The following is a 22,563-nucleotide window of genomic DNA, read 5'->3' on the forward strand; positions in this document are numbered from 1 at the left end:
ATTGTTCTCCTAAAAAATTTGTAGCAAAGGAAAAGTAGTAAGATGGGTTGGTAGTTATTGAGACTTGCTTTAGGGAAGGAGTTCAGATTGTAAAAAGCTTGTTATCTCTACTTGAATAAACTATCAAGCTTAAAATATAGGGCTTTTGAGCAGAGATTTAAAGTGATTTTATCAGATTTGAATTGGTATGACTTTAGTGGATAGATTTTGATCAACTTAGGTTTTAATGGAATTTTAGTTATATTTGGAAATTTTTCTTGTGAATATGTATGTATCAAAATCCTTTTCAAATATTTAATTGTAGATCGGAAAAATAAACCTACTGACATATTTGTAATTGGTTTTGAAGAAATGGTAGAATTAAGTGCTGGAAACATTGTGAGTGCAAGGTAAGCCAAAAAAAGTAACAGAGAAAAAAATGTATAATTCTACAATTAGAACTTAGTTTAAATCAGATTTTTGAAACTAATTCAGCTATAAAATACTTTGGAGTTCAAAGCATATAAACCCTTAAGTAGGGATTTTTGTTTTTGTTCTTCTTGACCTAAAGGGTAGCAGTGAGTTTGGCCCTAACTACTTATAAACCTGAGTCAGTGAAAAATGTCTACTGTACAGACTATGGTATACAGTTGTATGGTTAACATAGAACTTGTCATGACAAAACACATGTAACCAAGGCAGGAGTCAGAAGGGATATATAAACCAGTGTTTGCCTTCATGTAAGGAACTTCTTTCACTATTAGAGATTTGTAATTCTTCTTAACTATAAATGTAGGTGCAGATCACTGTGAGAAAGAAGGATTATAGAATCCTACATTTAATTCTAGAAGCTTAGACCAGTCCCTTCATGTTGTAGATAAGGAAACTGAATATCAGAGGGTAAAGTTCCCAAGGTCACACAGGTAAGTAATAGAATTTGAGACCTCTCTGACTTTGGGGACCATCATTCCTTTTACTTCTTTTTAGGCAATCGTAGAAAAGGAGCAATGGGAAATGAAATGAAAGGAAGGGCATATTGTTACTCTGATGCTTACAGAGATAGTATATGAGCTTCCTGACTCTTGACTTAACAAGTTGCACTTATTACTGCTTCATTTTCCTCCCGTGGCCTGAGACTTCTTTTGTTCTAATATTTTTAGGATCTTACATAGGCTAACTTGAAAATTATTTTGGGTTTTCAAACATTATTTCTAGAACCGTATACTTTTAAGTATGGGCAGGGTACACTTAGTGTTATTTAATGGAGAAATATAATTAGACTCCTGAGTCCCTAGGTTTTAATCATGTCTTTTTTCTTTATTATCTGGGTACTTAATGTGTGACCTTGGGCATATCACATAACATCTTTAGCCTTGAGTTTCCTCATCTGCAAAGTAGAGGACTGGATTAGGTGGTCAGCTCTAAATTCTGTTTTTTAATACTATACTATGCATCAGCCCCATACTAACATTGTCATACATATATGAATATTAAAATTAGTGATGACATGTATTTGTAAAATCTTCAGGGCATATAGAGTCCCTTCAATATATACATGACTCACAGTGGCATTTGTTAGAAAAGACTCTGGCTTTAATCTATTTGACATTCTATCCAGCAGTAAATCCAATTGAAAGGGACCAAAATTGATCTCCCTAAGTAAGCCCTATTCAGTTGGGAGTTATATAATAAATAGTGATTAATAGGAACAAACAACTTTCTGAATATGAACCCATTCATTTTGTTGCAGACTAATCTCTTTATAAATAAATTTCTTATCATATGTGGTCTGATAATAAATAAACTCAACACATTGAGTTGGTTAGTTTTGTTGAACTGCTTTTTTAAAGTACATTGTTGCACTTTATTTTATGCTCTTGCACAATGGACTATGGGTTGGAATAAGAGATGGAAAGGATCTATGGGGACACAAATGTGATATTTAAAAAATATTCATTTTTAGAAAGTTAATAACAGTGCCTTTGCTTGGGATTTCAGAATACATCACTGTTGGGTCTCTATCACTAATAAATACAGTTTGTAGAAAGGATCCAAGAATGTGTGGCTTATGCTTAAATGAGTTCCTCCCTAAAGGAAAGTAGAAATATACAATGGTCTAAAGGGTTGCTGATCATAAGTAAAACTTATTTTTCTTCAAAGTTCTGGCATTCATTAAAGAGATTGATAGATCAGAATTCCAAGAAATGACTGGATTTTGCTGAATTCCAGAATAAAATCTGCCCTAGTAATCACTGTTTTGAGATATAAGTAAATTTGAAAGCTTAATTAGTCTGCAAAAATATAGTTTTTTGAGGAGAAAGATTCTAACTTTGAATTCATTCTTGCTATGTGCAAAGCTGTCTGTGTGTGTTTGTGTGTGTGTGTGTGTGTCTGTGTGTGTGTATTACTGAAATTACAAAGGTATGATCCAGACTCTGCTCTCAAAGAGCAGATAATCTAATTGGTTGGAAAAAAACAGACATGCAACGAGAAATTCGAGGAAGTATAGAGCATTTTTGCTCAAAGTGAGAAGATAAAGAAATGCTCAGGAAAAAATAACTAGAATACTTAGAATGATTTTACTATAGTGTGACTTTTATTATCTGTGGTATTATAATACAGAATAAATAAATTATGAATTATCTCTGCAACCTTTTTTAACCTTTTTTATGATAGTACAACTAATCAGAAATTGTGGGCTGTTGAACTGCAGAAGACTATCTCCAGAGATAAAAAATATGTGTTGCTGGCTTCTGAGCAATTGGTAGGCGTCTGTCTCTTCATTTTTATCAGACCCCAACATGCTCCTTTTATCAGGTCAGTAAGAAATAAGCATTGCCAATACTGCTTTGTGCTATAAAATTAGTTAACACAATGGGGCTAGAAAATGTGGACTGCCATCCACATCCAGAGGAAAAACTATGGAGTCTGCATGCAGAGCAAAGCAAACTATGTTCAATTTTTAAAACTTCTTTTATCTTTTTTCTTCCTCTTTCGCAACATAACTTATCTAAATATATGTCCAACTCGATTATACAACCTATATCAGTTTCTTCATTGCCATGGGGAAGGGGAAGAAAAAGAAGGGGAAAGTATTAATTTGCAAAAGAATGAATATTGAAAACTACCTTTGCCTGTCATTGGAAAAGAATAAAATAAAATAAAAAAAAGAAAATGTGGGCTGCTACAGAGATGCTTCTGGAACAATGGTTCTGATCTTAAAACAAATGATTGTTTATTTTATAATGCTACTTGTAATAGGCCCCAAGTTTTTATAGCTTCACCGAATTCACCTGTTAGACATAACTTGTATTTTTATGATACATAATACAAATATGTATTTTGTTCATTTCCTAGAAACTATTGCAGTCAAATAGCCTTGTTTTAGAATTCTTTGTTTTAAAGGGATGTTGGAGTTGATACTGTGAAGACTGGAATGGGAGGTGCTACTGGAAATAAAGGAGCAGTTGCCATACGGATGTTATTCCACACAACAAGTCTTTGCTTTATCTGCAGTCACTTTGCTGCAGGACAATCACAAGTCAGAGAAAGAAATGAAGATTTTGTAGAAATAGCCCGAAAACTGAGCTTTCCTATGGTAAGCTAAGCTAATGTTTCTGGCTATTAGAGAATGCAGTTTCTCACAGGATACCTGTTAGGATTTTCAGAAATATCTATGCTAATATCATCAGGAAACTCCTAATACTCTCCTATAAAATCAAAATTATTAATGTAAATGTGTACCATTTTGTCACATATTTAGTTAAAACAAGGTTAAAAACATAGACTAGAGGAAATAGTGTCTGAGGGAAAATTAATGGAGTTGTTTTAATATCCATCTCATTTTTTTCCAGGGGAGGATGTTATTTTCACATGACTATATATTTTGGTGTGGTGATTTTAATTATCGTATAGATCTACCAAATGAAGAGGTTAAAGATCTAATAAAGCAGCAGAACTGGGATTTACTTATAGCAGGAGATCAACTTACTATGCAGAAGACTTCTGGACAGGTATACATCTTGAAAGAGGAACTTTTTTCTTTTTAATGGTGAACGTGGTTAAGAATGTCAGAGACTTGAGTGGTAAGTTGATTTTTAGAAGGCTTATAAGAACTTTCATTTTATGTTAAAGAATTGTTTCTTCCTCCTTTTGGGAAGAAAAAAGTAAAATATTATTTCTATGTATTCATGAATATGGGAAGAAATAAATTTTGACTAGAAGTTAGATATTTTTACACTGTTCTTTTTTTTGGCTTAAAAATTTAATGCTTGGGCAAGCTAGGTGGCACAATGGATAGAGCACCAGTCCTGGAATCAGGAAAACCTGAGTTCAAATGTGATCTCAGACACATAATAATTACCTAACTGTGACCTCGGGCAAGTCATTTAATCCCACTGCCTTGTAAAAAACTAAAAAAAAAAAAATTAATTCTCTTCTACTTTTTTTTCATAAAAATCTAACTTTTTTTTCTCCTTTTTATATTTTAAGGTTCTAGCCTTGCATACTGGTACCTTATAGATGATTTTTCTTTCTTTAAAGTTTTTAAAAAGAAAGTCCCTATACTTGAAAACTATCTTCGCTTCTTTATTTTTCACATTATGTTGGCTATTTGCAAGCATCATATTTCTCAGGAGTTCTTTCTTGATTAAAATGAAAGCAGGTGTAAATTTATATTTAGGTTTAATACTAGGAGAAACTTCTCTCCACTGTATCTACTTGTTCAAACTATGGTAAAAAGAATACAGTATGACTTGGACAACAAATTCTATTCCTTCTTTTCCCACTACCTAGATATGTAGGCCCTGCTCTATTTAAAACTTCCATTTCCTCAATTACAAAATGAAGTATTTGGTTTAATTTCTAAGAAACCTTAGTACTGTAATAACCTAGTCTACATCAAAAGGAGTTCAGATGGAATTCCTTATGTTTGATTTTGTTAGCATATTGTATTTAAAAAAAAAAGAAAAACAAGCAACTTGAGAATTATTTTATCTTAGTTTAATTTTTACTCTGTTGAGCGAGAAAAATAACTGATAGGTAATATATTTTTCTACCCTTTAGAGAAGAGTTGGTTGGTTGGTTCTTGTCCTTCATTATCAAAGAATAAAAGAATTGTAGCAAAAGCAAATATTTAATTTGGATTTTTTTAATATAACTTACAAAATATATACATATATTTTGTTTGCTGTAGATCTTTAGAGGATTTTATGAAGGAAAAATAAATTTTGCTCCTACATACAAGTATGATTTGTTTTCTGATGACTACGATACCAGTGAAAAATGTCGTACCCCAGCCTGGACGGATCGTATTCTTTGGAGAAGAAGAAAATGGCCTTTTGATAGAACAGGTTGGGGAATTAACTGTTCAATTAAATGATATTGAATAAGATTAAATTAAGTACAACAATCTTAAAGTCAATTGAAAAGTACAGACATTCTATAGATTTATTACCCATTCTTTTTGAAGATTAGCAAAATAAGAAATTAAGCACCCCCGTGTTGAATTTGTTAAGTTCTTTACAATATTGGGGTATTGTTTCCATTCATATTTTTCTGATATTCATTCCTATGAAAATTTTAAAAAAATTAAGTGTTTTCAATAATATTATCGATGGAATACTAATATCTTCATATTGACTTAAATGTCTCTGAAGTATTGCACATCTACATATTAAAGTAGTGTTTTTCCTCTTTCTTGCCAAAGGCTTTTTAAATATTCTGGCATAGGTGGTATCATCTATGGAGCTTTTTTGTTAAGTAAAAGAAGTCCAACTCCAATTCTTCATAATGGTATGAAGGTAACCCTGGATTCTCAAAGCCTTGTCAACTCTGAGAGTTGCTCCCAAGCTAAAAGGTTTTTGAGAATAGTCCTGGTGAGTTAGTGTTTGCTAAATGTCGGCCTAAATATGGAAAGACTCATTTTCATGAGCTTGGCCCCTAAGTGATGGACTTTTTTGGTCAATTCAGCCCATGCAGCATAAAAAAAATTATGTATTTGTCTTTCAATCTTGCATGATCCTCTTCTGCTTTTGTGTTGATGCCCAGTATCATGGGTTTTAGAATTTCTAGAAATGTTAATTTAACTATTTGAATACTTTTTACATTTCTGGTTGAAATGAATCATATGGATGAATGACTCACACCTTGGAGGGGCAAATAATGTGGTTTCATCATGTGCCCAAAGGAAAAAATCATTTCATATGACAATTGGTCATTTTGCCATTCAAAATTTGTAATATATGTACTAGCTGTGTGACTTCGGGCAAGTCACTTAACCTTGTTGCCCCATAAAAACAAACAGTAAAGATTTGTTGAAAACTATAAGCAAAATAACCATTCAAAGGTAATTGCAGTTTATATTCCAAAATTTATTGCTGAAAATGAAGAAGAAAAATTTTGTGAAGAATTTAAAAATATCCTCAAAACTAAACCAGCATATGCATTGACGCCAGGTGACTTTATTGCATGGAAGGATAGCGGAAAAGTCATTTATCAAAATTGTTCTGGAAAGCATGGTTTAAGATTAAAAAATAGGAAGTCAAAGGTTTGTACCATACACTTAGAAGACTCAAACCTTTATATTGTAAATACCTTGAGAAGAAAGAGGCCTTGAATGTGGAAATTGCTTAGCAACATCACAAAAAATTAAATTGACTTCACAGCTAGGAAACATCTGGAAACCAACATAGGATATACCGTTTCTAATTCTGTTACCTATGTACACATATACCATTAACTATAACAAACAAAATTCAGCACCTTAATAGAAAGGAGATGACTATTAGATCATTACAGGCAGTATTTCATGCTTTAAAAAAATGGGAAATGAGGGAATAAAATATCATTTTTAATTTCCTTTAGAGGTTTAACTGATGTAAAATAATTGTCATAATGAATAGTATAAAAAAGCCAAGAAGTTTCTTTAACAAATCAGCAAATACGGATCCTTCTTTCCAAATGGGGAGATGTGACTGCTGAGGAGTGGTTAAGAATATAATGCAAATAAATTGCAAAATATTATGGAGGAAAATATTACGGTGAAATATCATGATCAGTATCACTTCAAAAAATAACTAAGTGGTAAACAGAAAACTAAGCATGAAACCCAACTGAGTCAGATCATATCAATGTGGATTTTTAAATGAAATTTAAAGGGCAACCACAAAGAGATGAAAAGTAAAATGGTTCTTTCAACTTTTCTATAGTGATCCGCTGTCATCTCTGGTAATGAAACCACCATATTTGTAAACTAACATTTTAGTTCACAGTGTATAATGATGACGATAAGGAAAAAGAACTAAGCATGAAATTAGGAATAGCATGACCGTTCAGTAGAAATCTTGCTAGATATAGCACAGTTTTGAAAACATTGAAAGATTAATTTTTAAGACATCCGGAAGAATGAAAATATGAACTGGAAAAAATCACAGCATTTCCAAAAAAGATAAAAATAACTAATAATTGCTATTCCTCTAGAAATAGCATCTCGTTATTTTTTTAAAAAGCATTTGATTTATAGAGCAAACTGTAGCCTCCCTTTCCAGTAAGGGGTCTTTCATCCAAATCTAATCATTCAAGTTTGTTTGAGAGGCAAAATCACAGAGATAGTTTTATTTGTTTCTATTAAATACTGAGTGAGTTACATGTTCACCAAAGGTGTTGTGCCTTTGGCACAGAACAAGTTTTCCCAAGTTCAGATGGAAAAGGTTTCTCTGATTTGTACAAAGTATTGTGATAATTGCCTCAAACTAAAAAATACTACTAAACTCTGTAGGATAACTATGACCACTCAAGTCTGACCTAATTTTACTTTGGAAAGTCTTATGGATGAATGAAGCTTAATGTGCAGAATGTGATGTGCAGTTGAATAAGTGGTCTACTTGAGTTGATCTATTCCACTCATCCTAGAGAAACTCTGCAAACATACAGCATATTTAAAACTGGTTCTGTCATGTGTTGCTTGTGTGACCTTATGCAGGTCACTTAGCCATTCTGTGCCTATTTCTTCATATGTCATAAAATAAGGCAATTTGATTAGGTAGCTTTTTTTTTAAAGATTTTATTTTGAGTTTTACAATTTTTCCCCTAATCTTACTCCCCCCGCCCCACAGAAGGCAATTTGTCAGTCTTACATTGTTTCCATGGTATACATTGATCCAAATTGAGTGTTATGAAAGAGAAATCATATCCTTAAGGAAGAAACATAAAGTATAAGAAATAGCAAGATCAGACAATAAGGTATCAGGGTGTTTTTTTTTTCTTCTAAATTTAAGGTAATAGTCCTTGGTCTTTGTTCAAACTCCACAGTCCTTTCTCTGGATACAGATGGTATTCTCCATCGCACATAGCCCCAAATTGTCCCTGATTGTTGCACTGATGGAATGAGTGAGTCCATCAAGGTTGAACATCGCCCCCATGTTGCTGTTAGGGTGTACAGTGTTTTTCTGGTTCTGCTCATCTCAGCATCAGTTCAGCATCCAAATTCTTTTTTTTAATATTTAATATTTATTCTCATTTTGTACAAATAATTTTTATACATTAATAAAATATTCTTGTTTAAGTAAACAAAATACCCCCTCCCCCAAAAAATATAGACTCGCTTAAGCAATAAAGAGGAGAGAAAAAAATTATAATTAAAAAAATAATAGTAATAATTGTAGGTATGGCCAGGTGGTGCAATGGATGGAGCACCAGCCCTGGAGCCAGGAGCACCTGAGCCCATATCCGGCCCATACACCCAACAATCACCCAGCCATGTGACATGCAAGCTACCCCAACCCCACTGCCCTGCAAAAACCCCCCCAAAAAAGAAAAAAAAGACCCAAAATAAAATAAAAATAGTAATAATAGTAGGGGTGGCTGGATGATGGATGGAGAATTGACCCGTGAACCAGGAGCACCTGGGTCCAAATCTGGCCTCAGACACCCAACAATCACCCTGCTATGCGGTCCCAGGCAGGCCACCCAGCCCCATTTGCCCTGCACCCCCAAAAAAATAATAATCATAAAAAATATGCTTCAGTCTGTGTTCCAACCCTACCAACTCTGTCATAGGTGGATCACATTCTTTATGATAAATCCATCGCAAAAGTTACTTCCATATTTTTCCACCATTACCGTTGGCTGATCGCAACTCCCTCCTTTCGTATTGCTCTACTACCATGTACTATATTTTCTCTCTCCTTTCACTCTGACTCTGCTGTAGGGTAGCTGAGTGGCGCAGCAGACAGATCCCTGGCCCTGGGGCCAAGAGGCCCTGAGCCCCCATACCACCCCTTAGGCCCAGCATCCACCTGGCCCTATGGTCCTGGACAGGCCATCCAATCCCAGCCCCTTGCAAGAAGTAAAAAAGAAAATGTGTTATATCTGACCACTCTCCCCCCATGGTCCATCCTCTCCTCCATCACTCATGTCCCCCCCCCTTCCCCCTGTCTCCCTTCTCTCCTTCTGACTCCAGATGTCTATACCCCATTGAGTATATATGCTGTTTCCTCTCATAGCCACCTCTGATGAAAGCGAATATTCCCTCATTCCCCCTTGTCTTCCCCCCTTCCATATCATTGCAATAGCTCATTGTAATAAATAAAAATCTTACTATATGAAATATCTTGGCCTATTCCCCCCTCTCCTTTTTCTTTCTCCCATTACATTTCCCTCTTTTCTATTGACTCCATTTTTACACCATATTTTATCTTCAAATTCAGTTTTCTCCTGTGCTTCATGTATAAAATCTTCTACCTGCTTTGTTAATTGAGAAGGTTCATATGAGTATTATCAGTGTCATTTTTCTATGCAGGAATACATGCAGTTCATCATCATTAAGTCCCTCATGTTTTCCCCTTCTCCAATCTCTATGCTTCACCTGAGTCCTTTATTTGAAGATCAAACCTTCTGTTCAGCTCTGGCCATTCCAACAGGAACATTTGAAATTCCCCTGTTTCATTGAAAGTCCATCTTTTCCCCTGGAAGAGGATGTTCAGTTTTGCTAGGTAGTTGATTCTCAGTTGCATTCTAAGCTCTTTTGCCTTCCAGTATATTATATTCCAAGCCCAAGAGCTTTTAATGTAGTTGCTGCTAAGTCCTGTGAGATATTGATTGCAGCTCCATGATATTTGAATTGTGTCCTTCTGGCTGCTTGTAATATTTTCTCTTTGACTTGGGAGTTCTGGAACTTGGCTATAATATTCCTGGGGGTTGGTTTCTTGGGATCTCTTTCTTGGGGGAATCTGTGGATTCTCTCCATTTCTATTTTGCCCTCTGCTTCTAGGATATCAGGGCAATTTTCCTGTAGTAATTCTTTGAAAATGATGTCAAGGCTCTTTTCCTGATCATGACTTTCAGGCTGGGTGTGTCTCATCTCGTATCACTTTTTTCAATCCCCTTACCTCCTTTAAAGCAACTCAGGCTCTTCCTTCTCTACAGACTTGAGTACCTTCTCTTTATTTTGTATTTACACTGTCTGTACCTAGATATTTAGATGATGCCTCCCTCAAGCAGAGTGATTGTTTCCTTCGCTTTTTGTACTTGCACTCCTTGCATCTAGCAATAGTACTGACAACCTAATGAGTGTTTAATAAATGCTTGTAGTTTAATTTCCCCCCAGCACTTGGGTCATCTATCATATTGCTTTGATAGATACTTCAGAAAGTATGTATTTGTGGGGTTTAAACAGACAGGGAATTTTTCCTGTCACCCCTAGAATATGTGCATAAAGTACATCTTTTTACTACTCCAATCTAAATAGCTGCTTTATATTGATTACAGCTGAAGATTTGGATCTTCTGAATGCTAGTTTTCAAAGTGAAAGCAAAGCCCTTTACACTTGGAATCCTGGCACTTTGCTGCACTATGGAAGAGCTGAGCTGAAGACTTCTGATCACAGGTTTAGATATCTTGGATATTCATATTGATATTCTAATTTGAAAGCAAATTAGTTTCCCTTTTGTATCCTCAATATGTTCCCACAGCTGACTGAATGTTTCATTTCAGACCTGTTGTTGCACTAATCGATATAGATATATTTGAAGTGGATGCTGAAGCACGACAAAATATTTATAAGGAAGTCATTGCAACCCAAGGACCACCAGATGGCACAGTATTGGTCTCCATCAAAAGCTCATTACCTGAAAATAATTTTTTTGATGATATCTTGATTGATGAACTTCTCCAGCAATTTGCAAATTATGGTGAAGTTATCCTTATAAGGTAAGTGCAGCATTTGTTGATTGTCATTTAATCAGAAAGCTTTTATTGTAATTCAGAGTACTTAATGACTCATGACCTAATTAAATTTTCAGTCTGTCTTCAGATTAAATTTCCTATTTTTTTCAGAATAAGCTACTAAGCATGAGTAAGAATATAATAGCTGATTTTTGTTAACAAACTTATTGAGTTAAGCACTTTGTGTGTTCAGGGTAAAAGTAAGGCATATTACTAGAGAAATGTAGAGGTTAAAATCTGAAATTTATATTAAGTTTAAAGTGACCCTGGGAATATACTTTTTAGTTTTTGCAAGGCAACGGGGTTAAGTGGCTTGCCCAAGGCCACACAGCTAGGTATTTATTAAGTGTCTGAGGTCGGATTTGAACTCAGGTACTCCTGACTCCAGGGCCGGTGCTCTATCCACTGTGCCACATAGCTGCCCCTGGGAATATACTTTTAAGTGAAAGCTATGACAGAACTTCAATATGAGCTGGCAAAATAAAACTTAAAATTCTATGAGCTGAACACTGTCCTAGGCAACAAGGAATGTAAATACAGAGTAGTAATAAGCAACCTCTTCTTGGTTGTAATCATTTTTAATGGGAAGTAAAAAAAATAATTATGAGAACTTTTTTAAAAGGTAAAGTATCATTTGAACAATTTCAAAGTTATTTAATAAACATTTATTAAACCCTATGTCCCAGGCAATGTCTCAAAAGTTGGAATTAAGAAGGACAAGTCCCTACTCTCAAAGAGCTCACTACCTAATGGAGGAGCCAACAAGCAAATAACTTTTTACAAACCAGAAAAATACAGGATAAACTTGGAGTCAGGTGATGGAAGGCATTACCTTAAAGAGGGGTATCAGGAAAGGCTCTGCTTAGACAATGAGAAGCTAGGAGATGGGGCAAGGGGGACAATGTTCTAGGCCTGAGGTAAAGCCAGTGAAAATGCTTGGGGTTTGGAGAGGAACATCATGGAAACCAACATCATTGGATTGAAGAGTCAGAGAAGAAGAGTAAAGGGTGAATAGGGAAGAAAGGAGTAAAAAGATTATAAAGGAGGGAACCAGAAGTTTGAGATGAAGCCATGGACAGTGATGAGATTATCACATAAAATAGTATTGAGGGGAAAAAGGAAGGCCCAAGACAGAAGACTGGGGGGATACCTTTTTCCAGTGTGACCTGGATGAAGATCCAGCAAAGGAGGTTAAGAAGGAGTAGTCAGGCAACTAGGAAGAGAATCAGGAAAAGGTAGCCATGGTAACCTAAAGAAGAGACTATCGAAGAGAAGAGTATTATCAGCATTGTCACTGACCTGAACATCTGCTCTTTATTGGCCATGTGCTTTCATTCTTTATTCATTAAAATGTGCTTTCCCAACTTTGAAATAATATTGAAAGAGTGGATAAAATAATGTGAAACTTTGAACTTCTTTCAGGTTTTTGCTCAGGCATTTGTTAATATACCAATTGTGTCTAAAACAAAAAGCTAGATTACATAGTTCCTCTTTAGTATTTATTTAGAGATACCATATGCATACACATGTACATGTCTGTGAAAACAGATTTCCTACACCCCTATGTATAATACAGGAAAATTAAACATGATTTTTATAATTAAATTTAAAATTAAAAGTAAACATGTAAAGGGAAAAGTAATGTGATTTGCCACCTTCAGTTCTTTGGATCCGTAAGTATTTGGATAAAGAAGTAGATGTGATACTTTTAGATGTTTAAAATATCTTTTAAAGTTTATACTTGAAGATTTAAATATCTAGTCACTAAGGTTTTGTGAAAAGACAATTATTTTGGATAAGGTATTGACTAAGAAAGGAAGCAAAGAAAAACAGGCATGGTTAGTCAGTCAGTAATTGGCACTGTGCTAAGTTCTGAGGATACAAAGAAAGCTAAGACAATTACTGCTCTCCAGGAGCTCAAAATGACAGTCTCAATGATTCATAATGTCTTTTGTATATACTCCCTTCCCTCCTATGACACTGCTATCAACCTGTTGGAGACCATTATCACCTCTCCCCTCAGCTATTGCAGTAGCTTGCAGGTTGGTCTCCATATCTCTTCCCATCTCAGTCCATCTTCTCTACTCAGTGACCTTCCCAGAATGCTTTTGTTTGTTTTTTTGTTTTTTAAATGTATTTATTTACTTTGAATTTTATAATTTTTCCCATAATCTCACGTCCCTCCCCCCATCCCCCACAGAAGGCAATCTGTTAGTCTTTACATTATTTCCATAGTATACATTGATCCAAGTTGAATGTGATGAGAGAGAAAACATACCCTTAAGGAAAAAAATAAGATATAAGAGACAGCAAAATTACATAATAAGGTAACAGTTTGTTTTTTTTTAATTAAAGTTAAAGACTATTGTCTGTGGTCTTTGTTCAAACTCCACAATTCTTCCTCTGGATACAGATGGTATTCTCCATCACAGATATCCCAAAATTGTGCCTGATTGTTGCATTGATGGAATGAGCAAGTCCATTGGTTGATCATCACCCCCATGTCGCTGTTAGGGTATACAATGTTTTTCTGGTTCTGCTCATCTCGCTAAGCATCAGTTCATGCATATCCTTCCAGGCTTTCCTGAATTCCCTTCCCTCCTGGTTTCTAATAGAACAATAGTCTTCCATGACATACATATATCACAGTTTATTAAGCCATTCCCCAAATGAAGGACATTCACTCAGTTTCCAGTTCTTTGCCACTACAAACAGGGCTGCTATGAATATTTTTGTACAAGTGATGTTTTTACTCTTTTTCATAATCTCTTCAGGATATAGACCCAGTAGTGGTATTATTACTGGATCAAAGGATATGTACATTTTTGTTGCCCTTTGGGCATAATTCCAGATTGTTCTCCAGAAAGGTTGGATGAGTTCACAGCTCCACCAACAATATATTAGTGTCCCAGATTTCCTACATCCCTTCCAACATTGATCACTGTTCTTTCTGGTCATATTGTCTAACCAAAACATATGTTTTGGATCATGGCAATGTACCAACAATACCAACATTCTACTCCTACTCTTCATTTCAGTAAACTCTTTTGGTTCCCTATTGCCCCCAGGATCAAAGATGAAATCCTCCTTTTGGCTTTTAAAGGCCTTCATAACTTGGTTCCTTCATACCTTTCTGATACACTTGTTCTCTTCCATGTACACTGAGATCCAGTGGGACTTGATTCTTTTGTGTATCTCAGACAAAACACACCATCTCAGTCAATTATTCATTCTTTAATTATTCATGTTGAGAACTGTTGATACAAAGAAAAGCAACAGTTATACATTCATTTACACATACATGTACACACAAAATAGGAAGTATTCAACAGAGAGAAAGTACTAGAATTAAGTGGGACTCCTGTAGACTGTCTTCTTTCATCTGGGCCTTAAAAGAAGTAAGGAAAGCCAAGAAGTAGAAAAGAGAAAGAAGAGCATTTCAGCTATGAGGGAGACTTTTAGTCTAGAAGATTCACAGAAGGTCAACTATAACCAAGGGAAGCATTATATATTGAAAGATTAGCTTTGCAGATTGTAAAAAAGGAAGACTGAAGTGCTTAAGACTGAAAGAATTCCAGAGGAGTTGGGAGGCAAGGAGGTGTTAAACTTTGGAAGAGCCAGAGTTATCTTAAAAACCTAATGAGTAATAGACTTTAAAGCTACTGTAGAACGCGCGCGCGCGCGTGTGTGTGTGTGTGATTTTTTTTTCCAAATATCTTCAAGAATACTCCAGAAAATTTCAGAGAATTTGAAGAAAGTTGTAATATTTCAGATGATAGCAAGGAGCAACATATTAGCTTTATACTGAACAAACTGAGTATCAGATAGTTTCTTTCTCATTTCCTAAGGTTACAAGTAGGCACTTGTAGCAATCATATATTTGATAGAAAAATTATGATCTGCTCCAGCAGCTTTCATTTTGAGGCTTTCCCTCAAAATGTCCATGATTTGAACATTTAATCTTAATGTCCTTCTTTATCTAACTTTAGAAATCCTAAGCATTGCCAAACCTAGAAAAGTTTCTCTAAGAAAAAGACTGATAGCTATCATTCTTTTGGTTTTACTTTTTTCTTTTCCTAATGATAAAAGAACCATATTTAATATTTTGCCTAGTGACTGTTACGTTTTGAAATTAGGGATTTATTAAAATTCCCTTAAAAATGTTTTTATCTTTTGGTATTCACACAGCCATAAATTTATATTGAATAAGTCAGTGAGTTGTCAAATTATTACAATAATGATAACTGAAATTCTTTTCAATTATCTTAAAGGTTTGTAGAAGATAAAATGTGGGTTACATTTTTGGCAGGAAGTTCTGCCCTGAGCGTTCTGAGTCTAAGTGGAAAAGAGGTAATGTAACTTTTATTCAGTTTAATAAATAATTATTTAATGTCTGTTTTGTGTAAAGCACTGTCTTTTTTAAAAATTTTATTTATTTAAGGCAATGGGGTTAAGTGATTTGCCCAGTCACTCAGGCAGGTATTAAGGCTGGATTTGAACTCAGATCCTCCTGACTCCAGGGCTTGTGCTATATTCGCTGCGCCACTTAGCTTCCCCTAAGTCACTATCTTACTGATTCTAAAGGATGCTGAAATCGTCTCCTAAAGCAGGTGAAAATATATTAATCTGATCTAATCATGCTCATTAATAAAAGATAGTCATTCTTCCATCTTACAGAATTAAAGATAGAAATATTTTCTATTTAGGTACAAGTTTGAAACTAGTGTAACCATGAAATGTAATTGCCATTGATGTAGAATAACAAGAAAATATGAATGTCAGAATGAGAGCAGACTTTATATAAATTTATATAGAGAGACACACCCACTTAGAGTCTCATTGAAGACTAGATAAATAGATCACTTCAAGGTTTGCAGATTACTTTCAATAAATCATCTTATTTGATTAAATGACTTGCCCATGACTATATAGCTAGGAAATAGTAGTAGTAAGATTTGAACGCCAAGTCTGACACTCTACTACCCCACACTGCCTCTAATATAATTGGTTTTCTTTCATTAGAGTTTGTTGTGTAGTTGAAAATTTCAAATATTTTTTCAGGGGGCATTTTTATATCACTTATGGAATATGCATTCAATTAGCATTTAGCTGATGATATGAAATAGTGAAAATGAAGCAAGGTAAGAAGAAAATCATTCAACTATGTCCCTACTTCTTATAGATAATAATTTTTAATTTCAATAGTTATTAAATTTTGGTTAGACCATCAAAACTATTCTTTGTTCAAGAATATTATTGACTTACTAGGCACAAATCATTCTGTTGACAGACACAGTATTGTCTCAACTTCTACAAATTAGCTGATTTGTAAATTTATTCTGCATGCTTCCAGTCAGATCATAAATTTCTGAAATGTGAAGTCATTAGGTTGGATTGAAAAAGACCAGTACTCAGAAGAAAATGATTTATTATGACACAAGGGCATATTTTTATTATTATTTAATATTAAAGACATTTTTATTATATTGGCAATGGCATGATGAAATTTTTACTATGTTAATGATTTATATCATAAACTACTACTTATCTTATAAATAACTGCTAAAATGTAGAAAGTAGCCATTTTTATTAGTATTATTTTTTTTGTTTGTTTTGGTTTTTATTGGGTTTTTGCAAGGCAGTGGGGTTAAGTGGCTTGCCCAACGCCACACAGCTAGGTAATTATTAAGTGTTTGAGACTGGATTTGAACCCAGGTACTCCTGACTCCAGGGCCGGTGCTTTATCCACTGTGCCCCCTAGCCACCCCCATTTTTATTAGTATTATTAATCACATATTTAAATAAATTAGTTAGGATTAGTTAGCAGTGGATAAAGCACCAGCCCTGGAGTCAGGAGTACCTGGGTTCAAATCTTTCCTCAGATACTTAATAATTACCTAGCTGTGTGGCCTTGGGCAAGCCACTTAACCGCATTGCCTTGCAAAAGCCTAAAAAAAAAAATTAAATAAATTAGTTGTCACTAAAAGGTTTAAAAAACAATACTTCAATGAATCTATGATATCAGTGTGGATTTTCTCTACACTGAAGTAGCTCAGAATCCAGTGACATTTTCCATCCTCTACAACTTATCTTTGACTTCCTATAAATTTTCCACAGGGTAGTAATGATGAAGAAGAATTGTAGACCTGGGTGTCAGGAAGACCTGAATTGTAATTCTTGTTCTTAACACTAACTTTATGATCATGGGCAAGTCACTTTCAATCTCTCTGAGCATAAATTTCCTTATCTGTAAGAATAGAATAATAGTATCTATTCATAGAGTTGTTTTGAGGATCAAATGAAATAATTGAGATAAAAGTATGTAAACCCTAAAGTGTTGTGTAAGTATGAAAGTTTTGTTTTGTTTTTTTAATTACTATGATATGCTGGGTACCTTCTCCAGCTTTCCTAATATCATATGGGTACCAATGGCATACATAGATTGTCCACCAGTTCATCTATTTTTTCCAGTCATGCATGTCTTTTGTTATTTTCATACCATTCTTTGACAGTTTTTTGCTATTATATGCCCCTGATTTATACCTATCGTGTGTCTTTCCATTGATTGTTGGAAGGGCATGCAATTTTGATCCTTTGAAAACTATTCTTTGGAGCCATTTGTAATGCTCAAAAAAACCCCCAAAACTAACCACCATGACAACAACAAAAGCCACAAATAAAAAAATCACTGAAGTAGTTAAATTCAAGGTAGGAGAGGATGGGAGAAAGGATGCTAACAGTTGGGTTCTTAAGGTTCCATGTAGAAATTCGTGCTTTAGCTGCATTATAAAGGAAGGAGGAGAAATTTGGGCAGAGTAGAGAAGGGAGCAGATTCCAGTTGGAGACTGGAGATGGAATGTTATGGCTTAGGAAGAGAAAGAAGGCAGTTTTGGCTAGAACACAAGAATGGAGGAAGAAGATTTAGAGTAGAATTTCTAGGGAATAGGATAGAGGATCAATTAGAGAGTATGCTTATTTCTTTGCTGTGGTACAGAACTTCTGAGATTAGATATGTGAATTTGTAGAGAATTTACTTAGCTTGGTTGTACGATTTCCTCCAGCTCACATTTCTTCCTCCTCATGTTCAGCATATGAACAGAAGCAAATAATGTGGATGGTAAGAGTTGGGCAAAACATGAACAAAAGTAGGCCATGGGGTTAAGGGATTTGGGATTAGAGGAAGTGGTTAGCTATAGGATTAAGATTGGGAAAGAAGGACAGAAATGTAATAGCTCGGGAGAATACTTGAATAATAGAGAAGTAAGGAAGAAGAGTAGATTTGGGATAGATAAAGTATAGGGAAAGAGAATGATAGGAGGGTATGGATCTGACCAAAGCATTTTGAGGATTTTATGCATTAAAATAGAACACTTGAGGGTGATCATGAGATGCAGAGATACAGAGCTGGGTATACATACCTGTGTAATTATTGTGGAGTGAAGGAAGTCTTAGGGATTAAAGAGATTGAAGAATTGGGAAGGGGAAGTTAGTGAAGAGGTACACATGAATTTCTTTTGGAAAGAGGGCAAATGCCACAGGGTACACTAAATAAATGCTTTTAGGATCTTGCCTGCATAAAAAAATTGAATGGAGTAAATTTCAAGTAAGGAGAGGGTGCAGACTGGAATTGGCAGGGGTGAGCAAGCAATATTCCAAGGGGTAGCTAGGTGGCATAGTGGATAGAGCACTGACCCTGGAGTTAGGGATCTGATTTCAAATCTGGCATCAGAAGCTTAATAATTACATAGTTGTGTGGGCAAGTCACTTAACCCCATTGCCTTGCAAAGAACAAACAACAAAAATAAACATTACAACTTTCCCTCCAGAATCAAGTTGAAGATTGGGCTATGTAGCCAAGTAATAGAGAGAATAGCTAGGGAATTCAATATCACCAGATCTTCATGAGTATGAATAGATAAAAGGAGCCCCAGAGAAAGGTTTTAGTGAAGAGAATGGGTGTTCAGAGTTCACAGTGAACTCTGAACCAGAATGGGATATGAGAGGAATGGGGCAAGATAAATGGAAATAAGAGAAGTGCAGGATTTAGATAAGAAATGGCTTACACTTTTGAATATTCCTTGGTGACAGTTCTCTTCCTGTCTCCAGCTCTCCCTAAACAAGGAGCAGAGAAGGGCCCCTGAACTAGCTGCCATGCCCTCTAAACCACTCTGGATCTTGGAGAAAAATGGGGCAAAATATCTTTAATGTTGAAGGTTTAATTTTCATGTAAATAATTTGTATTTTTCCTCCACATATAGTTTTTAGATCGAATCATAACTATTACCTTAAAAAGTCCAAATTGGATTGCTGATTTGGAAAAAGAAATCAATTTGGAGAAAATTAGTAATGTATTGCCATCATCAACAAGTTCAACTTTGCTTGGGGAAGATGCAGAAGTTGCTGAAGATTTTGTTATGGAAGGTCTGTTTACTGAACATGTAAATTTTTTAGCTCCATGTTATTCATGGGATCATAGATCTAGAGTTAAAAGAGAAGACATGAGTTTTGCAAGTAAATCTGCCAAATTTAGAACTAGAGGGACTTGAAATATAGAATGTTTTATTCCTATAGCTTTATTAAATAATTTTTAGAGTTATAACAAATAATCCTACATGCTTATTCTGTATGTATTTGTGAAGCTGATAGGTGGTTTGTGTAATTTAGTCCTTCAACTTCTGGGTTCTGAAATTTAGCCCTTTGAATCATGAAATTTGGGAATATTGCAGAATAACACTTAAAAAAGAAAACATATCTTAATTAACAGATTCATTTTGATGGAAGTCTAAAATATCCTATTTGTAAGTCAAAGAAATTACTATTTTTTGCCCTTAGGTGATGTTGATGACTACAGTACCGAAGTTGAAGAAATTCTTCCCCAGCATCTACAACCAGCTTCAGGCTCTAGTCTTGGAACTTCTCCAAGCTGTTCACCTCGATCCAGCCCCTGTCAGTCCCCTACAATAGCTGATGGGCCTCCACCACCCCTTCCTGCTAGACCAAGCCGGGGTCCGTCAAGAGCTCCTGGACCTCCTGGGCCTTCTATTCCTTCACAGAGCAAGTATTCTTGTACATTAATTTAGGCTTCAGTGTGTTTTTTCCACTCTGTAAGGAAAAAGTTTTTGATAATTGCACCAGCCTCTCTTTTGTCTTGGAACTTCCCATTGATAGTCTGGAATCTACAAGAGGTCCCAAAAGTCTTGGTGCCATTTTAAGCTACTAAAGTTTAAAAAGCTAAACTATACTACATAGTACTTTATATCTTATGTATATACCTATTTTCTTGAGGCCAAAGATAGAAGAAAAAGTGTAGATGGGGTATACACAGAGAAAAAGAAATTCATTCATATCACCAGAATCTAATTCTTTTATTTTATGTATTCAGATTTTGACTTGATCTTATTAGCAGATTCATGGGTTATTTGTATTGCAGTTATAACTGTTTACTGCCTTGATAAAAAAAACAGACAGGAGAGGCAGAGGTCTTATAAAATACAGATCTTCTCTTTGTATGTATCTTTCAAGAAGAAAACTTTTAGGAATAAGAAAGGAGAAAGGTCAATAGTTGACCAAAGGAAACTTTGAGATTAAGGGGAAAGTAGAAGAAACCCCCATCATATTCCTGAGGGGAAAGGGCCCAGTACTAAAGAGCTCTGCTGATTCCATTTATAGGGTTCAGGCAGAGAGAATGTCTGGGAGGCTGTTCACCTGAAAACAAATCTGCTATATAGGCAAAAGAAGCCTAAAAGGAGATCAGGTAGACCATGGCTTCTGTGCTTGGGTTGGGTAACTAGTTCCATAGAGGCAATGAGGGGAAACTACAGTACCAATAAAGTAATGTCTTACAGACAAGAAGAGAAAAAGAGGAAACGGACTTTATCTCCTTTTCCCTCCATATTTATTCCATGAATAACAAATTAAGCCAGCTTGTCTTAAACACCTGGGCTGGGTGCTGGGAGTACTAAGACAGGAATAAAAATCTACCCTCAAAGAAAAGCATCATACTGAAAGAATGCACAGTGATTAAAAATAAAGTGATAGTTAAAATGTTTATGTGACTTTTAGATTTTTCTTGAATAGAACATTCTAAAAGAATTATCTTGGTTTTTATTGTTAATTTTTGCTTTTATTTCATGTGTATTTCCAATATGTACCTTCTGCTTCCCCTGAGTTATCCTATGTAATAGATTTTTAAATTCTTTTCTGGGTCCAAACCTGTTCTTACATTCATACAGCAGAACTAACCTTCAAAAGATAAACATACTGTTTTTTAAAAATTCTTCCTGGGGGCAGCTAGGTGGCACAGTGGATAAAGCATCAGCCCTGGAGTCAGGAGTACCTGGGTTCAAATTTGGTCTCAGACACTTAATAATTACCTAGCTGTGTGGCCTTGGGCAAGCCACTTAACCCCATTTACCTTGCAAAAAACTAAAAAAAAAAAATTCTTCCCAAATTTCATCTTAGAAGCAAAGAATTTTAGATCTGGAAAGTCCTTTAGTGGCCTTCATTTTATCAGTGAAGAAACTGAGGCTCAGGGAAGTTACAATTTAAGGAGACCTATCCCTTTAGTTGTAGAACTGGAGCTACAATCTCAATCTCCTCACTTGACTTTATTGAACTTTCCACTATATTTCACTCCTGTATTTACTGACTAAGCCATTCAGAAAGCTTCAGGAACCTGATACATATTGCTAAAACTGTGAACCACCGGAATTTTCCCATGCCATTTTATCCTTAGAAGGTGTTCTTTAGGGATTCTAGTTGCAACTCTAAATTTACTTTAGGTATTGTTCTTTAATTTTTCCACTTGCAAAATGAGGATGTCTAGCTCTTTTTTCTACCTACTGAATTAACTTTCCCTGTCTGTGAAAAAAATGTAATTGTCTTCAAGCACATCAAAGAAATTAATTTTTCTAATAAAATCTATGGGTTTGGTTGTTGTTGCAGATTCTCCTGTTGACTCTCAGAAAGAGTCTTTCCAAAGCTTGGAACCTAAACGCCCTCCTCCTCCTCGTCCAGTTGCTCCACCTACACGTCCAACTCCACCACAAAGACCGCCCCCTCCTTCAGGTAATGGCACAGTTGTTTATAGTGTATACCATTAATTTATTTTTATTCCAATAGACTTTTTAAAAATTATACTCCATCCTCTTATATTTTAGTATTTTGTTTGTTTTTAAACTTTCTGACTCTTTTACCCTAACTCTTCTGTTAGCCTTTTTCTAAAACATATGGTAGACATAATCAAATGTAAAATAAGTGCTTTTAAACTAGATTTTTCTAACATGATTCTTTTTCTCTCGAATTGCTATGTATAGATATGATTTTTTTTGGTAATTGGATATAGTTAGGTATCTGGACTTT

General features: G+C 35.0%; 1 protein-coding gene across 14 annotated transcripts in view; it reads left to right on the plus strand.

Moving 5' to 3' along the window:
• The window catches only part of SYNJ1 (synaptojanin 1), a 119,045-nt gene that overhangs the window by 73,266 nt on the left and 23,216 nt on the right, over positions 1-22,563 (plus strand). For all 14 annotated transcript variants that reach the window (XM_074214093.1, XM_074214097.1, XM_074214096.1 and 11 more), the window contains 11 exons: positions 305-389; positions 2,656-2,796; positions 3,385-3,577; positions 3,834-3,992; positions 5,174-5,330; positions 10,747-10,864; positions 10,972-11,187; positions 15,474-15,552; positions 19,461-19,623; positions 20,035-20,256; positions 22,147-22,269. In XM_074214093.1, coding sequence (XP_074070194.1) covers positions 305-389; positions 2,656-2,796; positions 3,385-3,577; positions 3,834-3,992; positions 5,174-5,330; positions 10,747-10,864; positions 10,972-11,187; positions 15,474-15,552; positions 19,461-19,623; positions 20,035-20,256; positions 22,147-22,269 — 1,656 coding nt within the window. The remainder of the gene's footprint in view (positions 1-304; positions 390-2,655; positions 2,797-3,384; positions 3,578-3,833; positions 3,993-5,173; positions 5,331-10,746; positions 10,865-10,971; positions 11,188-15,473; positions 15,553-19,460; positions 19,624-20,034; positions 20,257-22,146; positions 22,270-22,563) is intronic.

The sequence above is a fragment of the Macrotis lagotis genome, chromosome 1, assembly GCF_037893015.1.
Source record: "Macrotis lagotis isolate mMagLag1 chromosome 1, bilby.v1.9.chrom.fasta, whole genome shotgun sequence".
Taxonomy (NCBI): domain Eukaryota; kingdom Metazoa; phylum Chordata; class Mammalia; order Peramelemorphia; family Peramelidae; genus Macrotis; species Macrotis lagotis.